Source organism: Rhinichthys klamathensis, unplaced genomic scaffold (assembly GCF_029890125.1).
Source record: "Rhinichthys klamathensis goyatoka isolate OS25496 unplaced genomic scaffold, OSU_Roscu_1.1 h1tg000095l_1, whole genome shotgun sequence".
Classification (NCBI taxonomy): domain Eukaryota; kingdom Metazoa; phylum Chordata; class Actinopteri; order Cypriniformes; family Leuciscidae; genus Rhinichthys; species Rhinichthys klamathensis.
Genome location: NW_026606634.1, coordinates 2,508,078 through 2,530,558, shown reverse-complemented (window position 1 = coordinate 2,530,558; position 22,481 = coordinate 2,508,078). Strand labels below are relative to the sequence as shown.

Here is a 22,481-nt window from a genome sequence, read left to right as displayed (position 1 = left end):
CCCCTAAATGCATTGAAGCAACTGCCATGTGATTGGTTGATTAGATTGCATTAATGAGAAATTGAACAGGTGTTCCTAATAATCCTTTAGGTGAGTGTATTATGTAAACAAACTTTTATTTTTGATGCGATTAACCGTATATTTATTCCCTAATTCTTTAAAAACGGAATGTTCTTCATGGTTTAAACTTTTCTTTATCAATGAATGTGCATGAATTTCTATCTTGTGATCGGGTAGTAACTGATTAGATGTAATCTGGATCATGTAATCAGATTACAAAAATTATACACTTTTAATATATTATATATAAATGTTTCAAAATTCAGACTAGTTTTTTTTGCTAAATACTTTATTCTTTAGCAAATCTATGTGTCATGGTTTTGACTCCACAGATTACTTTGTGTCATTGTTTCTGTTGTTACGGTAATAAAAAAATCGTGGAAAAAAGAAAAAAAAACATGTTAAAAATAATGCCATATTTGCCATTGACGATATTTCAAGATACTTCTGCTATAACGACAAAAATTATAAAAAAAAATTATTTACAGAAACGCCTAGATCCTTGGAGTGGCGACATATTAAAACACTAAAATATCCATAATTCCAATAAGCAATAAAACTTCTCTAGGTTGTGATTACATGGCTTGAGAAAATATACATATTCCTTCAGATATTAATTTACAAGTTAAAAAGACTTTTCCAGGTCCAGAAATTACACTTTAAAAAAAAAAAGATTTTATATCCAAGCTCCCTAGTGGGTCCAATAAATATATATATATATATATATATTTTAAGGGGAAATATCTGCATGAATATGACTGTTTCTGTAGTTAGTATAATGAGAATGTGTGGAGAGATCTCCAGCGACCGCCTGCTTTCCTTCACATCTCATCTATCTCTGCACGCTTTCCCAGTCTTATCCGGCGTCCCGCTCATTCCAGCGCCAGCGTTTCAGATAAAAGGCATGAAAACGCTTCAGAAAGGGGAGCGTTGAACACGACGATCTGATCACTGCACTCTAATGTGAGATCTGCACGGCTGCTTTAGCTCTTCTCCAACAGGTTCAGTAGCCAGAGCCGCATCAGAGCCGGGCTTTCCCTCGAGTGAGTGAGTGTGTGTGTGCACGAGTGTGAGTGTGAGTGAGTGAGTGAGTGTGAGAGTGAGTGAGTGTGATTGTAAGTGTGAGTGTGAGTACGCGAGAGTGTGCGAGAGTGTGTGCGAGTGTGTGTGAGTGCGTGAGTGTGTGTGTGCGAGTGTGTGCGTGCGCGTGCGTGCGTGTGCGTGAGTGAGCGTGAGTGAGTGTGTTGTGTGTGTGTGTGTGCACGCGAGAGTGTGCGAGTGTGTGTGCACGCGAGAGTGTGCGAGAGTGTGTGTGAGTGAGTGAGTGTGTGTGCATATGTGTGTGTGTGTATATGTGTGAGTGGTTGAGTGGTTGAGAGAGTCAGTGAGTGAGTGAGTGAGTGAGTGAGTGAGTGAGTGAGTGAGTGAGTGAGTGAGTGAGTGAGTGAGTGAGTGAGTGAGTGAGTGAGTGAGTGAGTGAGTGAGTGAGTGAGTGAGTGAGTGAGTGAGTGAGTGAGTGAGTGAGTGAGTGAGTGAGTGAGTGAGTGAGTGAGTGAGTGAGTGAGTGTGTGAGTGAGTGAGTGAGTGTGTGAGTGAGTGAGTGAGTGAGTGAGTGAGTGAGTGAGTGAGTGAGTGAGTGAGTGAGTGAGTGAGTGAGTGAGTGAGTGAGTGAGTGAGTGAGTGAGTGTGTGAGTGAGTGAGTGAGTGAGTGTGTGTGAGAGTGAATTAACATGTAAGCGGTACCTGTCCTCTGGAAGGCCTCCAGCTCTTCACTCTTCAGGTCTTTGATGGACGCAGTCACAGATTTAAACGCTCCTTTCAGGCGTTTGCCCAGAACCATGTGATCGGGTTCAGCTCTCAGACGGATGCCGTATCTGTCCTTGTCAGAGGACAGCGTGAGCTGGCGAACGTTCAACTCCTGGAGAAAACACAATGTCACGCTTCTGTGAGATTGACAAGTTTAACAATAAGATGTAAACCATTTAACTGCTAAAAAAAATTACATTTAATCATTTAATCAAAGTGCAAGGGTTCGATATCGTCGCCGTCGGGCAGAAATGTCCAAACCCGCTACTGTTCAGGAAATAGAAAACAGCACTGTCACTGTATTGCTGATATCGTGGCTTTACACTATCACTGATCAGACACTTGCATGTGCACGTTTTCCCGAAATCAAGCTCAAATGGAGTTATGAGGTTTTTGACCGGTGAATCACAGATATTTCGTGTCATTCATTGCATCGCGTTACATTTTCATCAACTTACAACTTATATAAAGTTTATTGTAGCTCTGCGGGAGCGCCTTTTATCTGTCATTTGGTCAAAATCTCATGTTATAAAATATGAAGTTCTTCGCACGGCCCATTTGAGACAGTATTGACTATGACGACAATTGCTAGCTAGACAAGACACTCTTTTCCACTCCTTCAAACATTAATATTAGCCTTTACATACATACATACCGTACATACATACATACATACAGGTGTTTTTTGGATAAAGAAAATGCCGTATGTATTGAAAGTAGGGCTGGGAGATATGGCCCAAAAAAATGATCACAATATTTTTTTTTATATCAGTCGATATCGATAATTATCACGATAAATGTCAAATCTTTATTTCTTTCAAGTTTAAAGGCAGATTTTTGCTCCTAAGTGAAGGTTGTATAAACCAGAGCGTTACTTGTGGTTTTAACTCTTTATTGCCAGAACAAATCATGACAAACACTTGCCAAACAGGTGAACATTTCACAAATCTGAGGTAGAACATTCAAAAGTCATTTTTCCTTAACAAAATTAATATCTGAATAGAAAAATATTTCTTCAGCACAGTTTGCAGTGCATGCTGCAATATTCAAATTACATGTTTTGTCTCGAAATGCATATTTGACAGTGAGTTGACAGTAAATCTGCATCCTAACTCAAGCTAATACTACTCTGTTAAATGTATGTTCATTAACAAAAACAGTAAAATCTGTTTAAAAAAATAATAATTTGACGACCACATTTTTATTTGGTAAAATGTAATATTCTGACTGTTTGAGTTTTATTAAAATTAACCAGTGGTCATCCAGTATCATGCATTTAGATCATGATAACCACAGATAAAACCAGGCATAGCCTATAGGACCTCACTATCATGGCAAAATGTAACTTTATGGTTTCTATGGTATTTTTATGAAAAACAGTAGCCTAACAGTTAAATACATTATTAAATAATATAATTATATTCCATTAGTCATTTAATACATTGTCTACATTAATAATATTATACAATTCAATATGTATCCCACACTTCATGGTGCAGTTAATATTACTAGGCTAACCTTACAGTAAATCCAAGGTAGGCTAAATGGATTCAGTATCAATTCAGATTCTGCGCGCAGTGTTTCTCCTGTTTGTCGGCGCTGTTTCATCTGCCTTTAAACATTTGTGTTCTTCGCTGAACTCAAGCACTTCTCACTGGATCTCGTGAGCGAGGCCGATCAGAGTAAACGCGTCTGCTCTAGTCTAGTGAGCTCAGTCCGTGAGCGCATGCGGTTCAAATGAGTTTCGTTCCGCTTTTGGCGCATAAACATTATCGAACATTTATCGACCTCTTCATATCGTTTCATCGAGAAAAATTATATCGCGATAATTATCGTTATCGTTTTATCGCCTAGCCCTAATTGAAAGAGCCAGTTTTTAATTTACAATTGCATTGCAAACAAGCAGAGATGGTCCAGAATTTGTGCGGCACTTCATTAGAGGCGGGGCGGAGTTATAAGGTTTGACTGACAGTTTGAGGAGCCAAGTTACGAAGTTCATTCACAAGCTCATTTCAATAGTTTTCATTGGTTAATGCCTGCTACAGAATGTGTAAGTTCAGCAATCCTTTAAGATCATTACAAATCACACTGTATGACATCATGGATCTAATAAACTGTCTGTAGACTGTACGATGATGAAACCTATTGACTCGTAGGCTACGACACTAATATAGAAGAATAAAACGCCATCAGCATGTGTTAGTGGAGAATATGTATATGAGAATACACGGTATAAAAATAAATAAAACTTGCATGCAAATTAATTAATGTAATGGGGAACTACTGTTAGATACGCGGGTTCTTTAGGGACACATAATCTGTACCATCGGCTTAGCTCTGAACGCGCGTTCACTTCAAACGTTGGCTTTATACGCGCGTCCTATTCGCTTCGGTTGCCAAAAAACATCTGCACTGGAATGGGCACACCATACGCATGCCTGAACACCGATTGCCCCACCAAGTCCTCTACAGTCAACTAATGGGCGCAAAGCGGTCCGCTGGAGGGCAAAAGTGGCACTTTAAGGACTACACCAGGGACATCTTAAAGAGAGCGAACATTCCCCTCACACAGCTTGAATCACTGGGAGTTGACAGACCTGCCTGGCATGTCACCTGTGCAACTGCAATCTCTCAAATACACCAAACCAACCAAGACCAACGATCCAAGAGGCGAATCAAGAGACACCAGTGGGCGGCTGGTACCCCCCTGGTATCTGGTTTCCCCTGCTCCATCTGCGGACGAGTGTGCGGCTCAAGGATCGGACTCAACGCCCACGAGAAGTGGCACCAGCGGCAAGGTCGCTAGGTTTTCCCTCCATTTGTACCGAAATCATACCGAACCGTGATGTCTGAACCGAGGTATGAACCGAACCGTGACTTCTGTGTACCGTTCCACCCCTAGTGTTGACAAATACACTCACCTAAAGAATTATTAGGAACACCATACTAATACTGACGGGTGTTTGACCCCCTTTCGCCTTCAGAACTGCCTTAATTCTACGTGGCATTGATTCAACAAGGTGCTGAAAGCATTCTTTAGAAATGTTGGCCCATATTGATAGGATAGCATCTTGCAGTTGATGGAGATTTGTGGGATGCACATCCAGGGCACGAAGTTCCCGTTCCACCACATCCCAAAGATGCTCTATTGGGTTGAGATCTGGTTACTGTGGGGGCCATGTTAGTACAGTGAACTCATTTTCATGTTCAAGAAACCAATTTTAAATGATTCGAGCTTTGTGACATGGTGCATTATCCTGCTGGAAGTAGCCATCAGAGGATGACAATGACAATGACAATGACAATTTATTTGTATAGCACTATTAAAAACAACAGCTGTTGACCAATGTGCTTTCCACATAGACTCACAAATCAATAAGGAACCCCATATTCAAGCAACATGCAAACACATACAAAACACAGTCTTTAATCAAAAGCTTTTGAAAATAAATAGGTTTTAAGTTTGGATTTAAAAATAGTAAGAGATGGAGCCTGTCTTAAGCTAATTGGGAGAGTATTCCAAAGTCTAGGTGCAGCGATGGAAAACGCTCGATCTCCTCTGCGCTTTAGGCGCGATTTTGGGGTAGACAGTAAGGCCAGATTTGAAGAGCGTAGAGACCTTGCAGGCTTTTGTTCTATTAATAATTCTACTAGGTACGTTGGTGCTAATCCATTTAAAGATTTATAAACTAAAAGTAATACTTTAAATTCTACTCTGTAACACACCGGTAACCAATGCAATGATCTTAGAATCGGTGTAATATGCTCTCTCTTTTTTTTTCCGCACAGAAAACGGGCCGTAGCATTTTGGACATATTGTAAACGAGATAGTGTTTGCTGACTAATTCCCAGATATAACGAGTTACAATAGTCCAATCTCGACGAAATAAATACATGAATTAATTTCTCAAGATCTTTAAATGAGAGAAACGGTTTTGCTTTAACGAGCAGACGTAGCTGATAAAAACATGATTTTACCACGGAGTTTATTTGACGATCAAATTTTAGATTATCGTCTAAAACAAAACCCAAATCTTTCACCCACGGTCTCAAGTACACGGACATCTCACCCAGATTTAGGTTTACAGATTTTGATTGCTCAGATGGGCTAAACATAATGATTTCAGTTTTCTTTTCATTAAAAATTAAAAAATTTAAAGAAAGCCATGCCTTTACCTCCTCTAGGCATGCTGTAAGAGACGTTAGGGTTAAAAAATCTCGTTTCACGGGCAAATAGACCTGTGTGTCGTCTGCGTAGCAGTGAAATGACAGACCGTGTTTTTTAAAAATGGACCCAAGAGGAAGCATATATAAAGAAAATAATAATGGAGCTAAAATAGAGCCCTGCGGAACTCCATAGTGTAGGTGTGCTGTACTCGAGTAACGTTCTCCTATCTTAACTGAGAAACTCCTATTTGTTAGAAATGATATTAACCATTTCAAAGCTGTACCTCCTATACCAACATAGTGCCTTAGACGGTCAGTTAGGATAGTATGATCAATTGTATCAAACGCTGCTGTTAAATCGAGAAGAACAAGTACTGTGAAATCACCAGAGTCGCAAGTAATTAAAATATCATTAAAAACTCTGACCAATGCGGTCTCTGTGGAGTGACATTTTCGAAAGCCAGACTGAAATATTTCAAATAATGAGTTCTCAGCTAAATAACTCTGTAACTGTAATAGAATAATTTTTTCAAAAAATTTAGAAACAAATGGCAAATTAGAAATTGGCCTAAAATTTGTCAAAACAGATGAATCCAGGTTCGATTTTTTAATCATTGGACGGATCACTGCATGCTTTAAGCAGTCAGGCATAATGCCAGATTCTAGACTGCGATTTATTATAATCAGAAGATATGGAGCCATATCAGCAATAAGTTGTCTGAATAAAAAAGGAGGAAGACTATCCAGTGGTGAGCCAGAAGGCTTGAGCTGCTTAGCTATTTCTAACAATTCCGCCTCAGTAACTGAGTTAAACTCATTAAATGACACAGCGTCAGTTTCATTTAAAAGATGGTTATTAGGATTAAGAGAAATTGTAGAGGATGTGCAAATTATACTCTGTCTAAGATCTCTTATTTTGTTTTCAAAGAAAGATAAAAACTCATCACATGACGGGGATGCAACCCCCGGAGAGAGTACGGCCGATGGATTTAAAGTAGCATTTATAATATTAAAAAGTGTCTTTGGTCTGGAGCAGTTCTTGTTAATAATGTTTGATAGATGTCGACATTTGGCTTTTTTTACTTCCTTCTGGTAGCTGTGCAGAACGTCCTTTAAAATCTCAAATGACACCTGAAGCCTGTCCTTTTTCCAATTTCGTTCCGCTCTTCTGCAACAGCGTCTAAGGCAACGAATGGAATCATCAATCCAAGGTTCATAATGGGATTTTTGTCGCGGTGATCTTAAAGGTGCCACGGTGTTCAAGACATCAGAGCAGGTGGAATTAAATCTGGAAAGAAGTACTTCCGCGCTGATCTCACAAGCAAATTCATCGAGCGATGGCATCACTTCGTCAAAGATGGTTAGGAAAGATGATTTTGTATGATTATTAATGTAGCGATACGGAGCCTCATAAGATAAGATTTTAGAAATCTTCGCATGGCAGGGTACAGTGAACATAACAGTCTTATGATCAGAGAACCCGTTTTCACTGATTTCCAAATCAACGATAGAAACTCCATGCTGGAGCACTAGGTCAAGGGTATGGCCACCTTTGTGTGTGGAAACATCGATCCCCATAATAAAATCAAAAGCATTTAGTAGATGCATAAATTCCTTAGCCGAGCAATCATTCATGCAGCATACATGCACATTAAAATCACCCACGATAAGAAACTTATCATATTTTGGGGTCAGATCACCAAGGAATTCTGCAAAATCTGTTATAAAGTTTGAGTTATATTTTGGTGGTCGGTAAATAACAGCAATCAGAAGTGGATCAGCAAGTTCAAAGCAAAACATCTGAAGTTCAAAACTGCTGTAAATGTTACTCGCCACCGAGCGACAGTTAAAGTGTTCTTTATATATAGACACTAGTCCACCACCCCGGCCAGTTGTCCGTGGGGAGTTAAAATAGCGACATTTGTTTGGCAGAAGTTCGGAAAAAGGGCTCAGATCTCCTGGACAGAGCCAGGTCTCAGTAAGAAATAGAAAGTCCAGTCTCTGCACAGAGAACAGATCTTTTAAAATAAAAGTTTTATTTACGATCGATCTGGAGTTTATCAAGGCCATCCTTACATTCGTGGAATTTGATGTAGATTCCTTTTCATGCACTGCATGTGGCAGCGAGCGAAGATGATTCAAACACACTCCTCCACAGTGGAAACGAGGAGAAAAATCAAGAGTGTGTACGCCCGAAAGCGACGCCAGCTCAGTCGGAACCAAGGGAACCATCCATTGCCGAAGCGGATACAAAGAGCGTCTCCGAACAGCTCGACGCCAGGTAAATGGAAGTTCTCCATGCCTCAGCAACTCCATCCTCAGCTTAACCGCGATGCCTGCTCGTTTTCCTCGGCGTCGCCTCCGCCTCAAAATCGGAAAAGAGCCAGGCCAGCGGCGCAGGTATCCAGGTATAGATGATAAATCCGGTGGTGGTATAGAGTGAGAACCATCCTGTAATTGGTATGGCTGCACATTTGATGAGATTTCCACATTTAAATTTAATAGAGTTTCTCGATTATAAATTAATATTGATGCGCAGCATTTCTGCACGGTAGCACAAGTTAAAACATATAAACAAACAAACAACAGACGGAGCAATAGAGGATGGGTACATGGTGGCCATAAAGGGATGGACATGGTCAGAAACAATGCTCAGGTAGGCCGTGGCATTTAAACGATGCCCAATTGGCACTAAGGGGCCTAAAGTGTGCCAAGAAAACATCCCCCACACCATTACACCACCACCACCAGCCTGCACAGTGGTAACAAGGCATGATGGATCCATGTTCTCATTCTGTTTACGCCAAATTCTGACTCTACCATCTGAATGTCTCAACAGAAATCGAGACTCATCAGACCAGGCAACATTTTTCCAGTCTTCAACTATCCAATTTTGGTGAGCTCCTGCAAATTGTAGCCTCTTTTTCCTATTTGTAGTGGAGATGAGTGGTACCCGGTGGGGTCTCCTGCTGTTGTAGCCCATCCGCCTCAAGGTTGTGCGTGTTGTGGCTTCACAAATGCTTTGCTGCATACCTCGGTTGTAACGAGTGGTTATTTTAGTCAAAGTTGCTCTTCTATCAGCTTGAATCAGTCGGCCCATTCTCCTCTGACCTCTAGCATCAACAAGGCGTTTTCGCCCACACGACTGCCGCATACTGGATGTTTTTCCCTTTTCACACCATTCTTTGTAAACCCTAGAAATGGTTGTGCGTGAAAATCCCAGTAACTGAGCAGATTGTGAAATACTCAGACCGGCCCATCTGGCACCAACAACCATGCCACGCTCAAAATTGCTTAAATCACCTTTCTTTCCCATTCTGAGATTCAGTTTGGAGTTCAGGAGATTGTCTTGACCAGGACCACACCCCTAAATGCATTGAAGCAACTGCCATGTGATTGGTTGATTAGATAATTGCATTAATAAGAAATTGAACAGGTGTTCCTAATAATCCTTTAGGTGAGTGTATAAGCATGCAATATAAAACAGACCTTACATTGGGGAAAATGTGTTAACATTAAAATAAACGCATGCAAACATACTAGTTTTATATCATTTCAAACTGCTACGGCAGCGGGGGAAATGCATGGGCATTAATTTGCGTTATTTTAATGTTATGTTTAGTTTTTACCCCAAATCTTCTCTGTTTAGACAAAAATGCACAAATATTGTATTGACATGCTCACATTCAAGCATTACATTGAGCTTAAACAGCTCGCCACAAACAACTGACAATCGGGACCTAAATATGATTTTCCTTTACAATAATAAACACTAAAATTCAGCATTTTCACGCCATTAGTCACTCAAGCTCCGAGGATGTCCCGTTCTCAGCTCATCCTGAGTCTCATCTCTTGATCATCTGAGTCAGTGAGTCGCTGTCTCGATAACATGCTTTCGGACACCGCTATCCCGTTTCGGAGAGGCTGCCGACTTCTTCAAAAGTTCAAAATAACCAGGAACGACATGTTTTCGGAAATGCAGTGGAGTAAGAAGTACAATATTATGTTTTGGAATGAAAGAGTGAAGAAATGAAACTAAACAGCTTGTAAACACTGTTGACTTTACTTACATGATGGAATATCACACATCTCGCAAGTTATTCTGGCAAAAACGACATGTAACCAAATTCTAGGTTATTTTGGCTAGAAGTGTGTTACTCACAGCCGGACTATACCGGGTCTAAAGTTAACCTAGACAGAGAAATGACGGCTATTGCTTGTTGAGACGGTTCTGCCTGACAGCGCCGCTATAAAGTGTTAAAGCACCAGTGAGAGACAGGTTTTGTGTTTGCTGTATTGCAGTGGGAGATGTTCATTAAATCAGGTGACTGCAGCGTTTGTGTTTCTCACATTGCGAGAGCAGAATAAAAACAAGTCAGACGGTTGAGTTTGTGCCTCACATGTTCATCTGGGACTCGAGTTACAGAAACGTCATCTGAATAAAACATGGCATCTAATGAACCACACAGAGACGGCGCTTTAAACCAGCCGAAAGGAAGCACTTTAAACTCCGTGTCAACAACAAATCCATCCGTTTAAGAGCATTATGATCAGATTCAAAACAACAGATATGAAAATTCAGCGCTCTCTATACGCCAGTGAACGGTTCAAAACGCATCTCTGTTGCTGCTGGATATGAATGCATTTAAATACCTGATTATCTCTCGCTAAATAATGCAAAGCAAAATGCAACTGGAAAAAACGTCCAGTTTCATCATCTTTCATCCAGGTGATTTTCTCATGAATATATTTGTGAGTCGAGTAGGTCATGGTGAATACTGAAGCTAGCGCTGGGATCAATGGTGTGTGTGTGTGTGTGTGTGTGTGTGTGTGTGTGTGCGTTCTCGGCGGGGGTGTTTGACAATCGAGCGTGGCAGACACGGAGACAGAGGAGCTAATTTTAGCTCGGAGGCTCAGCCCACCCATAAATCACTGCGGCAGGGGCTGGAGATGAAGGACACCGGTTGAGCGTCTGCTCACACACTCACTGCACGTATGTGTGTGTGTGTACATACACACCAGAGGAGAGGAGTGCTGTGATGTAGCCATCGATACATGCTAAGGTGAACATGTTTGCCAAGAGCACCACACCAGCAGAGGGCCCTGCTGAGCTGATCACACTGTGCTTTGGTTTTAGTCACTATTAAATTCACAATTAGATTTTTTTTTTTTTGAGGGGGGGGGGGGGGGGGGGGGGGGGGGTTGCAGTGTTTATTATAAATTATTTATCAGTGCACATGATTATTGTTTTAAATTCATGTTCCTGGTAATCTTGAATCAGAATAAGTTCCTCTTGCAGCATCTCTTCTCTTATGATGTGGGCGGGGCAACCTTTCACTCGCATGAGATCAGCCAATAGCAGTATGCATATTCATAGAAATGCGCATACTAAATGAGGCAAGGGTGTCGAGTTATTTTAAGGCAAGAAGAAATTTTTTTTTTCAAGGAAAAGACGTTTGAATATGTCATTTTGGTGATCAAAGATTAGAAAAGATCCGAAAATTATTGACTACATGGGGTTTAATAATATAATACAATTATAATTATATATAGTATTTGAATTATACTTAAAATTAAAAAATGTATTGTAGATATGTATTATTAACAAGACATCATTGGTCAGTCCTCATTCATTGTATTTTCATGGGAAAGAGCGAGCAGCTAAATGATGATAACTGACAGGAATCCTGTGCTGTGATTGTGACACACACACAGAGATCTCCAGGATATGATTGTGAGACACACACACACACACACACACACACTGATCTCCAGGATGTGATTGTGACACACACACAGATCTCCAGGATGATTGTGACACACACACACACTGATCTCCAGGATGTGATTGTGACACACACACACACACACACACACACACACTGACCTCCAGGATGTGATTGTGACACACACACACACACACACACACACACTGACCTCCAGGATGTGATTGTGACACACACACACTGATCTCCAGGATGTGATTGTGACACACACACACACACACACACACACACACACACACCTCCAGGATGTGATTGTGACACACACACACACACTGATCTCCAGGATGTGATTGTGACACACACACACACACACACACACAAACACACACACACACACACTGACCTCCAGGATGTGATTGTGACACACACACACACACTGACCTCCAGGATGTGATTGTGAAACACACACACACTGACCTCCAGGATGTGATTGTGACACACACACACACACACACACACAGATCTCCATCTCCAGGATATGATTGTGACACACACACACACACTGATCTCCAGTATGTGATTGTGACACACACACACACACACTGATCTCCAGGATGTGATTGTGACACACACACACACACACTGACCTCCAGGATGTGATTGTGACACACACACTCACACACACACACAGAGATCTCCAGGATATGATTGTGACACACACACACACACTGATCTCCAGTTTGTGATTGTGACACACACACAAACACACTGATCTCCAGGATGTGATTGTGACACACACACACACACACACACACACACTGACCTCCAGGATGTGATTGTGACACACACACACACACTGACCTCCAGTATGTACTTCTGCAGGGACTGGATGTCTGCGAGAGCCTCGGCGTCCTGATGGATCACCACCACCTCCTTCAGCGGATACTGGAAACACACACACTCGCGTCACACACACATGCAGTGACTCCAACATGCTCAAGCTCAGCTCTCAGGGCTGCAACGGGTCTCAGGTGATCGTGACCCGTACGGATCGGGCCACGAGGTTCGGCACGCATGTGACTCGCGGATTACCTGCTACATTCAACCATCAGTGAAAGTTTATCATTTGGACGTTTTATGTCTTGCCAATTTACACATTCATCTGTGCGCACAGACGCACACACACACTGGCTACGTTTACATGCAACCAAATAATCCGTTAGTAACGGGATTGACGGATCAATCGGACTGAAAAGCCTTCGTGTAAAACGCCTTCATCGATCCGATTGAGCTCGATCCGATATATATATACACAGCAAACCAAAACTTATTCAGACACTAGATATAATTGATGATGTGTTCATATATGTAAGTGAGGAGAGCAAAATAAAGTAAACTGTGACATATTATACCCAAATATTCTTCATATAGTGACTACCAGTGAAACTTTGGGATCAAACATTATTCAGACACTTTGAGCTGATCATGTTTTGCTGAAGTGTGTTTTCTGTAATTGCTAATGCTCTTTTTACACACAGACTGAACAACATGAAGCATTGCTTGGTCACTGGTTGAGCTAAACTGGTATTATCTAATTGTGTAGTTAAATTGATCAGATATTTAACATAATTCATTTGTAAGAGAGAGTTTAACAGAAGGACGGACAAAACCAGTGAAATATCCACTGATCTGATAACTCGTCATATTTTATTACCATTTTTTAAACTCTAGCGAATAAACTGTGATAATGTGATAATGTTGAGGGTGTCTGAATAGATTTTGGTTTCACTGTGTGTATATAAAATTTTTTTTTTTTTGCTGATCTGAAAAATGTCTCAAAAACCATAAATGATACGAACCGTGAGCTTTGTGATCCGTTGCACACTATCTCACACACACACACACACTCTCTGAGGGTTTAACACTGTGATGAACGGCTCTCACCTTGACGGGAAGAGTCTTGCGGTCTCGGATCACACGGCCCAGCTCGATGACCGACTGCATCTGGGAGACTGCGTTCTCAATGCGCTTGTCGATCAGAGACTCCCTGCCAAACACACACACACACACGCACACACACACCGTCAGCTGTGAAAGAGCTCGAACAATCGCACAACTGAATGAAATTCCAGGACTTTTCAAGCACTACTTTTTTGGTTTTCAAGGATTACAATCAGAAATTGCAATTATCAAACAATATCTTTAGTGTTTTTTTAAGGATTTTTTAAACTCAATTTACAGATATACGCTATCCAAAATACAACTTACAGCGTATTTAATAATATACATTAAATACAACGTTTATAATGGCGAGTTTTGTTCAATAAATAATATGTTGTATTATAATGCTGGCGTACTTCGTATAAAAAAAATAAAAATTAAATTTAAAAAAATTAGTATTTAAATAAGTCAAGCACTCTTCATAAATATGGCTGTTTTTTAAGGGTTACATTTCAAAAAGTCACATTCACGTACTTCAAGCACCTCGTACAAACTTTACGATTTAATTTAATTATTTTACAGACCGATCATCGCACTATAACACACGCTCATCTCGCTTCAGTTTAGCACTCATATTTCAGCTCTTCACATCTCATTTTATTGTTTGTCTTTTTACACTGTTTCCTTATTATAAAGTGTTACCGGTTTCAGAATAGTTGTATAGTTTATTATAGCCGTAGAGGAGAAAATGTAGACACACTCAGTCACAGTTTGAGTTGAAATAGTTTCTGATTTCTCAGTTTCGGTTTGCCAGCCTTTGCTGAATTATTATTAAAACGGCAGTGTGTTTCATACCAGTACACAGTCGTTTGATGTTCAAGAAACATTTATGATTATTATCAATGTTGAAAACAGTTGTGGACAATTGTTTTCAGGATTCTTTGATGAATAGAAAGTTCAGAAGAGCAGCATTTATCTGAAATAGAAAGCTTGTGTAGCATTATACACTACCGTTCAAAAGTTTCCACAGGTCACATGGTCACATCCACAGGTCACATGGTGTCGAACAGCATCTAAATGCTTTCCATCATGTTAAATCATTGTAAAAGCTCCATCCTTGAACATCAGCAAACGCAGTGCGGACGACTGAAGAGAAGAGATGTTTAATCAGCTAATGAGCCCAGTGTCCTCTCCTCTCCTCGGACACACGGTCACCTCTGCGCTTTTTAATACACACACACCACTGTAACTCGGGACACTCGCTGAATCTAGAGAAGCGCAGGAAGACCTTCAGAGCGCTTACAGTCCAACTCTACGGCTCTTGCAAATGTGTTTACAGGCACACGCTAAATCATTTCAGAAACACCGTTCTGCCCCGATCGTGACACACTCTTCAGAGCCAACACATGCTATTAGAGCTGTCAAAATGGCTGAAGAGCTAAATTCGAATTTCTTTCATAAATATTAGCAAAATTCGATTTATATTTGAATTCTAAATTAAGTCTCTGTTGTCCCCAGAGTGTGTGTGTGTGAAGTTTTAGCTCAAAATACCCCACAGATAATTTTTTACAGCATGTTAAAGTTGTCCCTCGTTTCGTGTGTGTCCCTTTAAATGCAAATTTAAAGCAGCCGCGGGCGCTGTTGTGAGACGCTACAGAGGGACATGCTAGTGCATTTGTGTTGCGTTCCGTATCGCATGTGAAGAGACGGATGCGAAAGCTGGAGCAGAATCACAGATGTGCTCGACTACAACAACTCTTCCTTCTCCTCAACATGGACTGTGTTCCCGGGGGCGGGGTTTATGTAAATTTGAGGGTTTGTGATGTCACTAACCCGGGAGGAAGTTGCGTAGTCCCGATCAGCCGTTTGTTGTAGTCCTTAAAAAGCGATTTCTTTAAAAGCAAATATCTCCCTTTGCTTTGAACTTTGAGCGTCGTAACTTTGCAGATGCTGTTTATGCTCAAACTGCAACATTACACACTAACTAAAGCTAGAAGAGTGAAATCATATCAACCACCCCTTGTATTGTCTCCTATGAACATAAGAGCGTAATAAGCAAGTATAAACCAAATCAAGCATCGCATGTTTTATTGAAATGAAATGACATTCACTTTTTCAAGAGCATAAACTTTTGTTCTTAAGTAAAATATAATTTCCTTAATTTGAATGCAAGGTTTTTGCATTCGTGTGTGCAGGTTTTTTTTTTATTTAAATTTGATTCACTCTTAACATCTGACCAGATGCAGGACGAGTTTCAGAGCATCTGATGAAGTTCATTAAATAAGGAAGGAAAAACGATATTCTTTCATCAAACAGTCTCGGTTCTAGCCTGCCAAAATGTAAATGAGGGCATCTTTATGCGGAGTTTAATCAGCTTCTGCACATCAATCTGTTCACGCTCCCGAACGCACGACACACACACACTGATCTCCGACGCCGTTTCCTTACATTCACTATCGGTGGAAACACTGGCATGACAGACAAACAAACATTTCAGTTCACTTTTAAACCCTGCATCTTAAATAACTGTTTAATGGTTCATTTTAATGATTTATTACTCATTATTATTATTATTAATAATTTTAGTTAAATCATTATTTATTATTTATGAAGATTATTATTATTATTAATATTAATAACAACAATAATATATTATAATATTATTTTATTTATATATTTTATTGATTCTACTATCATTATTTTTACATTACGATTAATGAATTACGTTTTCAATGATTGTTTTTAAATGATATATTAACAAATAATATAATAATAATCATACTTATACATTTTAATAACAATAATATATTTTTAACTTTACTCTTATTGTTTTGAAAACATGTTTTCAATGATTGTTTTTTTTTACTTAACTATAACAACATTTATATATTTTTAACTCTCCTATAATTATTTTCACATTACACTGAACGAGTTAAGCTTTCAATCACTGTTTTTTTATTATTTATTTATATTGATAAATACTACTAATAATATATTTATATAGTTTTAACTCCACTATAATTATTTATATTCATTTATGAAGTGTCAAGAAATTGTTTTAAACATAGTAGAATTTTATTAATTTAATTGAAAAAGAAAACGTTCTATTGTCGTGTTTGCTAACGGCCATGAATATTGTTTTATATAGTATATATGTTATGATAGGAAAGGGCGACGATAGTCAAGTCTCCTTCATTTATACAGCGCTTTTAACAATATAGACTGTTTCACAGCAGCTTTACAGTGATAATGGGAGATTACAGTAACAGAGATTGTTTAGGCTTTACAGTAGATCTACAATAAAGTTATTGTCCAGATAAAGTTAGCTTTGATTGATTCACTTCCGTTGCAAAGATCATTAGTTATTAACTTAGGGGCCGCTAACACGACACGGCTCTAACAGAAAAGTGTTAATGTGTTCTTTCTGTTCATTTGCATGAAAACAGTGTTTGGTGCTCGAACATGTAATCAGGGTTCCCACACCTCGGTCAACTTCAAACTCAAGGACTTTCCAGGTCAAATACCTTCAAACTCAAGGACTTAATGTGGGAACACATGTGTCGTGTCCCCTCGTAGTAGTTTCATGTGCGCGTGAACGTCACGGCAACGCACAACACAAAGCACCTCGCGCGGGAAACACTCAACATAACGCGTAAATGCGCGTAACTAACGTAAATCAAGCAAGCTAGTGCGCATAGGCCACGAAGTGCTGGCGGAATAACACATTAGCGGACCGGTTCAAGCACTTTCGAGGACCGGTATCTGTGTGTGTTTGTTTTCAAACACTTTCCAGGGCCTTGACTTTTTATTTTTCAGATTCACAAACCTTAAAGGATTTCAAGGACCCGTGAAAAGCCTGTGTAAAGTTCTGTATTACAACAGTAAACATTGGATAGCATGTTAGCATGAGCGCGCAGTGCTGATGACGGTGGCGTGTACCTGGCGTGCGGCAGCATGAGGTAGTGGATGCTCCCCGTGTCCTTCTCCTCCACTGACGCCGGGTCCATCAGGTGACGCAGGTTCTGGTACATCATCTCCGTGATGAACGGCGTGAAGGGAGCCTGAGCACAAGAAACACGTCTTAAAGGTGCAGTGTGGGATTTCTAGCGGCATCAAGTGGTGATGATGCAAATTGCACCCAACAGAAGTTAAGGTGGCCGACAGGAAGTGATGTCGTTGTCTGAGACAGCAGAGAGTAGCCAGTTAAGCAATGAGGTTTCTGTACAAAGATAAATTAAGAAATTAAGTTTAAGTTTTAATTAAGAATATTATTGTTACTCGTTCATCATTGTGTCAGTGTTTTATTCGCTGACTTTAGCAGCTTCTTATCATGAAGAACAACATAGTGACGAAACGCGTTTGTCTGTTCAGGGCCACCGTAGAAACATGTCCATATGTGTAGAGAGAAACGGCTCATTCTAAGCTAATAAAAACATAACGGTTCATCATATAAGGTGTTTATACAACACTGAAAACATAGTTATGTATATGATATTGTATTTCTGTCAACAGATCCTCCTAAATATCACACAATGCACCTTTAAGTGAATGAATAAACTACAGACAGAAGCTAAGCAACTATCAACACACAAAGCCAAGGTTTATGCTTAAAACAAGAAAAAATTATCTTCTTCAACAGTTTTGCATTTCAAGTAAAGGATTGTTTAAAAAAAAATAGAATGGGTTTAGAATAGAAAAAATCTTTTATATTTTGGTTTTATTATATAGTATAATATTAATTTTAGTATTGCAACAATTCTCAAGCATTGCTACACTTCTATATTCAATAATTGAATGCACTCAATCCACTTTTCCTCTTGAAACCAGTGCGTTTGATTGTGTTGGCGAGACTCACCATCAGTCGACACATGGAGAAGAGCACACTGAAGAGGGTCTCCAGGGCACGGATACAGTCTTCAGTCCCACTCTCACCCTGAACACACACACACACACAGAGAGAGAGAGAGGATAACAGCTGCAAGCACTGCTGACTCCTCTGCTCTTAAACACACACAACACTGCAGTGTCACAACATCAAGCATCACGTCTGAGCCTGCAGGTCCTGGGTCTCATTTATAAAACTGTGTGTATGATCCTGACTGAACGTGTACGTGCGCCTGAACGTTAAGAATGAACAATATTCAAAATTCCCTTTATAAAACGCAGTCAGCGAGAGATTGTGTCCCCATCCCGAAATCTCCATATATGGAGCTTATATATGAGCATATCCTCATCTGCATATCATTTACATATGCAAATTCATCCGCGTGTTTCCATGTTTAACAGTACGAGACATTAGGAGAATACGAGATACACATGTGCGTCACATTACATTGCTCAAAATCATTTAGTAGCCGATCCTCACCTTGTTTTTGAATAAATCAATCAAAATAGTATAAAATACATTTCAGAGATAGTTTTTCTCAATCCTTTCCACTGGCCAAATAGAATTTTTAATTGCTTTATATTTTTAATACCCTTTTTAATTTCCCTCCTTCCTTCTTTTCTTTCTTTCCTCATACTTTCCTTTCCTTCTTTCTTTCCTTTCTTTCTTTCTTTCTTTCTTTCTTTCTTTCTTTCTTTCTTTCTTTCTTTCTTTCTTTCTTTCCTTCCTTTCTCCCTTTCCTTCCTTCTTTCTCTCTTTTTCCCCTCTTACCTTCCTTTCCTTCCTTCTTTTTTCCAATCCTTCCTTCTCTCCTTCCTTCCTTCTTTTATTTCTTTCATTCTTTTTCTCTTTCTTTCCCTTTTACTTTCTTTCTTTCCTTCATTCCTTTTATTTCTTTCCTTCTTTCTCTCTTTCTTTCTTTCTTTCTTTCTTTCTTTCTTTCTTTCTTTCTTTCTTTCTTTCTTTCTTTCTTTCTTTCTTTCTTTCTTTCTTTCTTTCTTTCCTTCCTTCCTTCCTTCTTTTTACCCTCCTTCCTTCCTTTCCTTTTCTTTCTTTCCTTCCTTTCTTCACTCCTTCCTTTTCTTTCTTTCTTTCCTCCTTCCTTCCATCATAGTTTCCCTCTTCCCTCCTCTTTCCTTTTTGTAAATGGTCCAAGCACTGATTCAATACAGATGAATTCTGCACAATGGATGAATAATGGCATTCTGGGATGAAGTATCTGTATTGATCTGTGCTTTAACTCAATCTGGGTCACTTCTAGCCCAAGTCCCACAAGCAGGGACTTGGCTCAGGCAAAATATATTTTCTTATTTCTTTCTTTTGATAAATATGAAACATGACTTGGACAGGTTCTCTGAGATGGTGTGCGAGTCGTGTCTGGCCTACCTTCAGGCGCCTGCGGTTCGTCCGCACGTACCAGTTGGTGAGCATATCCACGAACTTCACCAGTCTGGGAACCACCGTATAGAGTCTGTAGGCTGGAAACATGAGCACACGTCTATTTCAGAACAGCCTTGCTGACAAATCACTTCAAGTGCAGGAGTTCATCAGACGCTCACCTCCCATCTCATCTTTGAAGAACTGGATGAGTGACTGGGTGAACGACTGGATCCATTTGTCCATGATGTTCTCGCTCACGATGGCCGTCCTCTCGTTGTACAGGAACGCGATGCCCTCCTCCTAATGAGGGGAAAACCATCATGGCCCAGTCAGATACTTTTCAAATAGTTAGCAGTTAAAATAATAAAATAAAATGTATTTTCTTCACTTCTAGTTGTCAAATCTCCATTCAGTTTAAATACGACACGTCAATACTGAATTCAATTTGCTCAATATTTCAGTGGAAATCGAACAGCATTTATTTGAAATAGAAATCTTTGGTAACATTATAAATGTCTTTACTGTTACTTCTGATCAACTTAATGCATCCTTAAAAAAAAAAAAAAAAAAAAAAAAAAATTTTTAATTAGGGATGCACCGATATGAAAATTTTGGCCGATACCGATAACTGATAATTCTTTATATTTAAAAGGCAATAACCGATATTTTGGACAATAAACCTTAACCCACTTTTTAATATAATTTTTGAGAGCCTGATTACAAAAGCAAAAGTCTCACCGTTAAAAGCCATGTCCCAAACACAGAATTATAATCTTCTGATTATAATGTTATGTAGCCGATATGACAGACTTGTGTTGCACTTTACTGTATTTTACTTTTTAAAATTATTTCAATCATATTTCAAGCAAGTTTCATCATGTTGAACAGCTGACGGAAATAATCCATTATTTATAAGCTTTTTGTCCAGAGGTTTTTGTCCATTTATATATATATATATATATATATATGTATATGTATATGTATATGTATATGTATATAGGACAAATTTTATTTTATCGGGCTGATAACTACAACATAAAAAATTAATCGATATCGTCCGATACCGATATTGTGGCCGATATATCGTGCATCCATAAATTTAATTCCAAAATAAATTAATAAATAAAAACATACTGACTCCAAACTTTAGAATGCAAAGTTGTACATGGATGTGGTTTGGATCGGGATTGTAATTGTCATTTTTTTCTGCTGTTCCCGGCACAAAAAAACTGGTAACACTTTACAATAAGGTTCATTAGTTAACATCAGTTAATGTATTTACCAACATGAACTAACAATGAGCAATATTTGTCACATTATTTATTCATCTTTGTTAATTTAGTTAATAAAAATAGAGCTGTTCATTGTTTGTTCATGTTGTTCACAGTGAATTAACTAATGTTAACAAATACAACCTTTGATTTTAATAACGTATTAGCAGTGTTTGGAATAACGCCGTTTAAAAGAACGGCGTTAGGTAACGACGTTATTTTTTCAGTAACGGGGTAATCTAACTAATTACTTTTTCCGTCGTTACAACGCCGTTAACGTTACTGGACGTTAAATGCGGTGCGTTACTATGCGTTGATTCATGGGCGTCAGTTTGGTTTGAAATGTGTGGGGGACAGAGACGCATTCGGAAGTGCACTTTCAGAAGTGCTGGGTACAACGACGCAATATACGTAAATATACGGTTAGTAAAAAATATACTAATGTCATAGAACGGATACCTAATACAAATAAATAAAACATATCCAGTTAACTAGCAGAGCATTCATTTAGTTCGCTATTAAATAAGAGATCTAGCGCTTAAATCTGTTGTTTTTGAGATCCAGCTGAGCGCTCGTGCTGCTGCAATCAGTGTCATGGATACAGGGTGAACGTGATTTCACCAAGTACCACATGTTCGTGGATCAACATCGTTGTTGATCCTGGATCAACTTTCCAATCAACCAATCAGATTTGAGGGACAAGTTTACAGTTTATGTCAAGTTTAGGCTTAGAACCACTTAAACATCAGTGCTATTAACCTTTCATTACCCTCTGATTTTAGGGAAAAGTTATGGGTAGGGTTAGGTTTAGGGGTAGGGATTGGGTAAGGACTACATTTTGGGACAGGAATGTTGATCCAGGATCAACAAAATATGTTGATCCAGGACCATGTCTTACTTGGCAAAATCACGGTGACCCTATTCATTCCGGTGAAATCACTAAATAAAATGCACACAAAGTGTCCCTGCTTGACCTAGATATATAGATACAGCTATATCTAGGAGCTAAAGTTCAATCTTTAAAAGCACTCCATCTTGTTAAACTGTTTACTTTTTTAATGAAGATAAAGAAATACAGCAGCCTATGTCTTCCAGACTATTTATCTCAGGTTGTTAGAGTTTGTTTGATTTATTTAATTTGCTACAGTTACTGCAAACACACTTTATATTATTTAACTGTTTACTTTTGAAGAAAATACTTGAAGTACAGAATGTCTACCAGACCACTTGTCTGTTTTGGGAGTT

General features: G+C 39.2%; 1 protein-coding gene across 1 annotated transcript in view; it reads right to left on the bottom strand.

The window, feature by feature from the left end:
• Nucleotides 1–22,481, bottom strand: part of iars1 (isoleucyl-tRNA synthetase 1) — a 126,146-nt gene that overhangs the window by 42,299 nt on the left and 61,366 nt on the right. The window contains exons 20-26 of the mRNA XM_056252535.1: nt 20,145–20,265; nt 19,972–20,063; nt 18,556–18,633; nt 17,640–17,761; nt 13,704–13,806; nt 12,621–12,704; nt 1,804–1,978 (exon numbers count right to left, since the gene is read on the bottom strand). Of these exons, the coding sequence (XP_056108510.1) occupies nt 1,804–1,978; nt 12,621–12,704; nt 13,704–13,806; nt 17,640–17,761; nt 18,556–18,633; nt 19,972–20,063; nt 20,145–20,265 (775 nt within the window). The remainder of the gene's footprint in view (nt 1–1,803; nt 1,979–12,620; nt 12,705–13,703; nt 13,807–17,639; nt 17,762–18,555; nt 18,634–19,971; nt 20,064–20,144; nt 20,266–22,481) is intronic.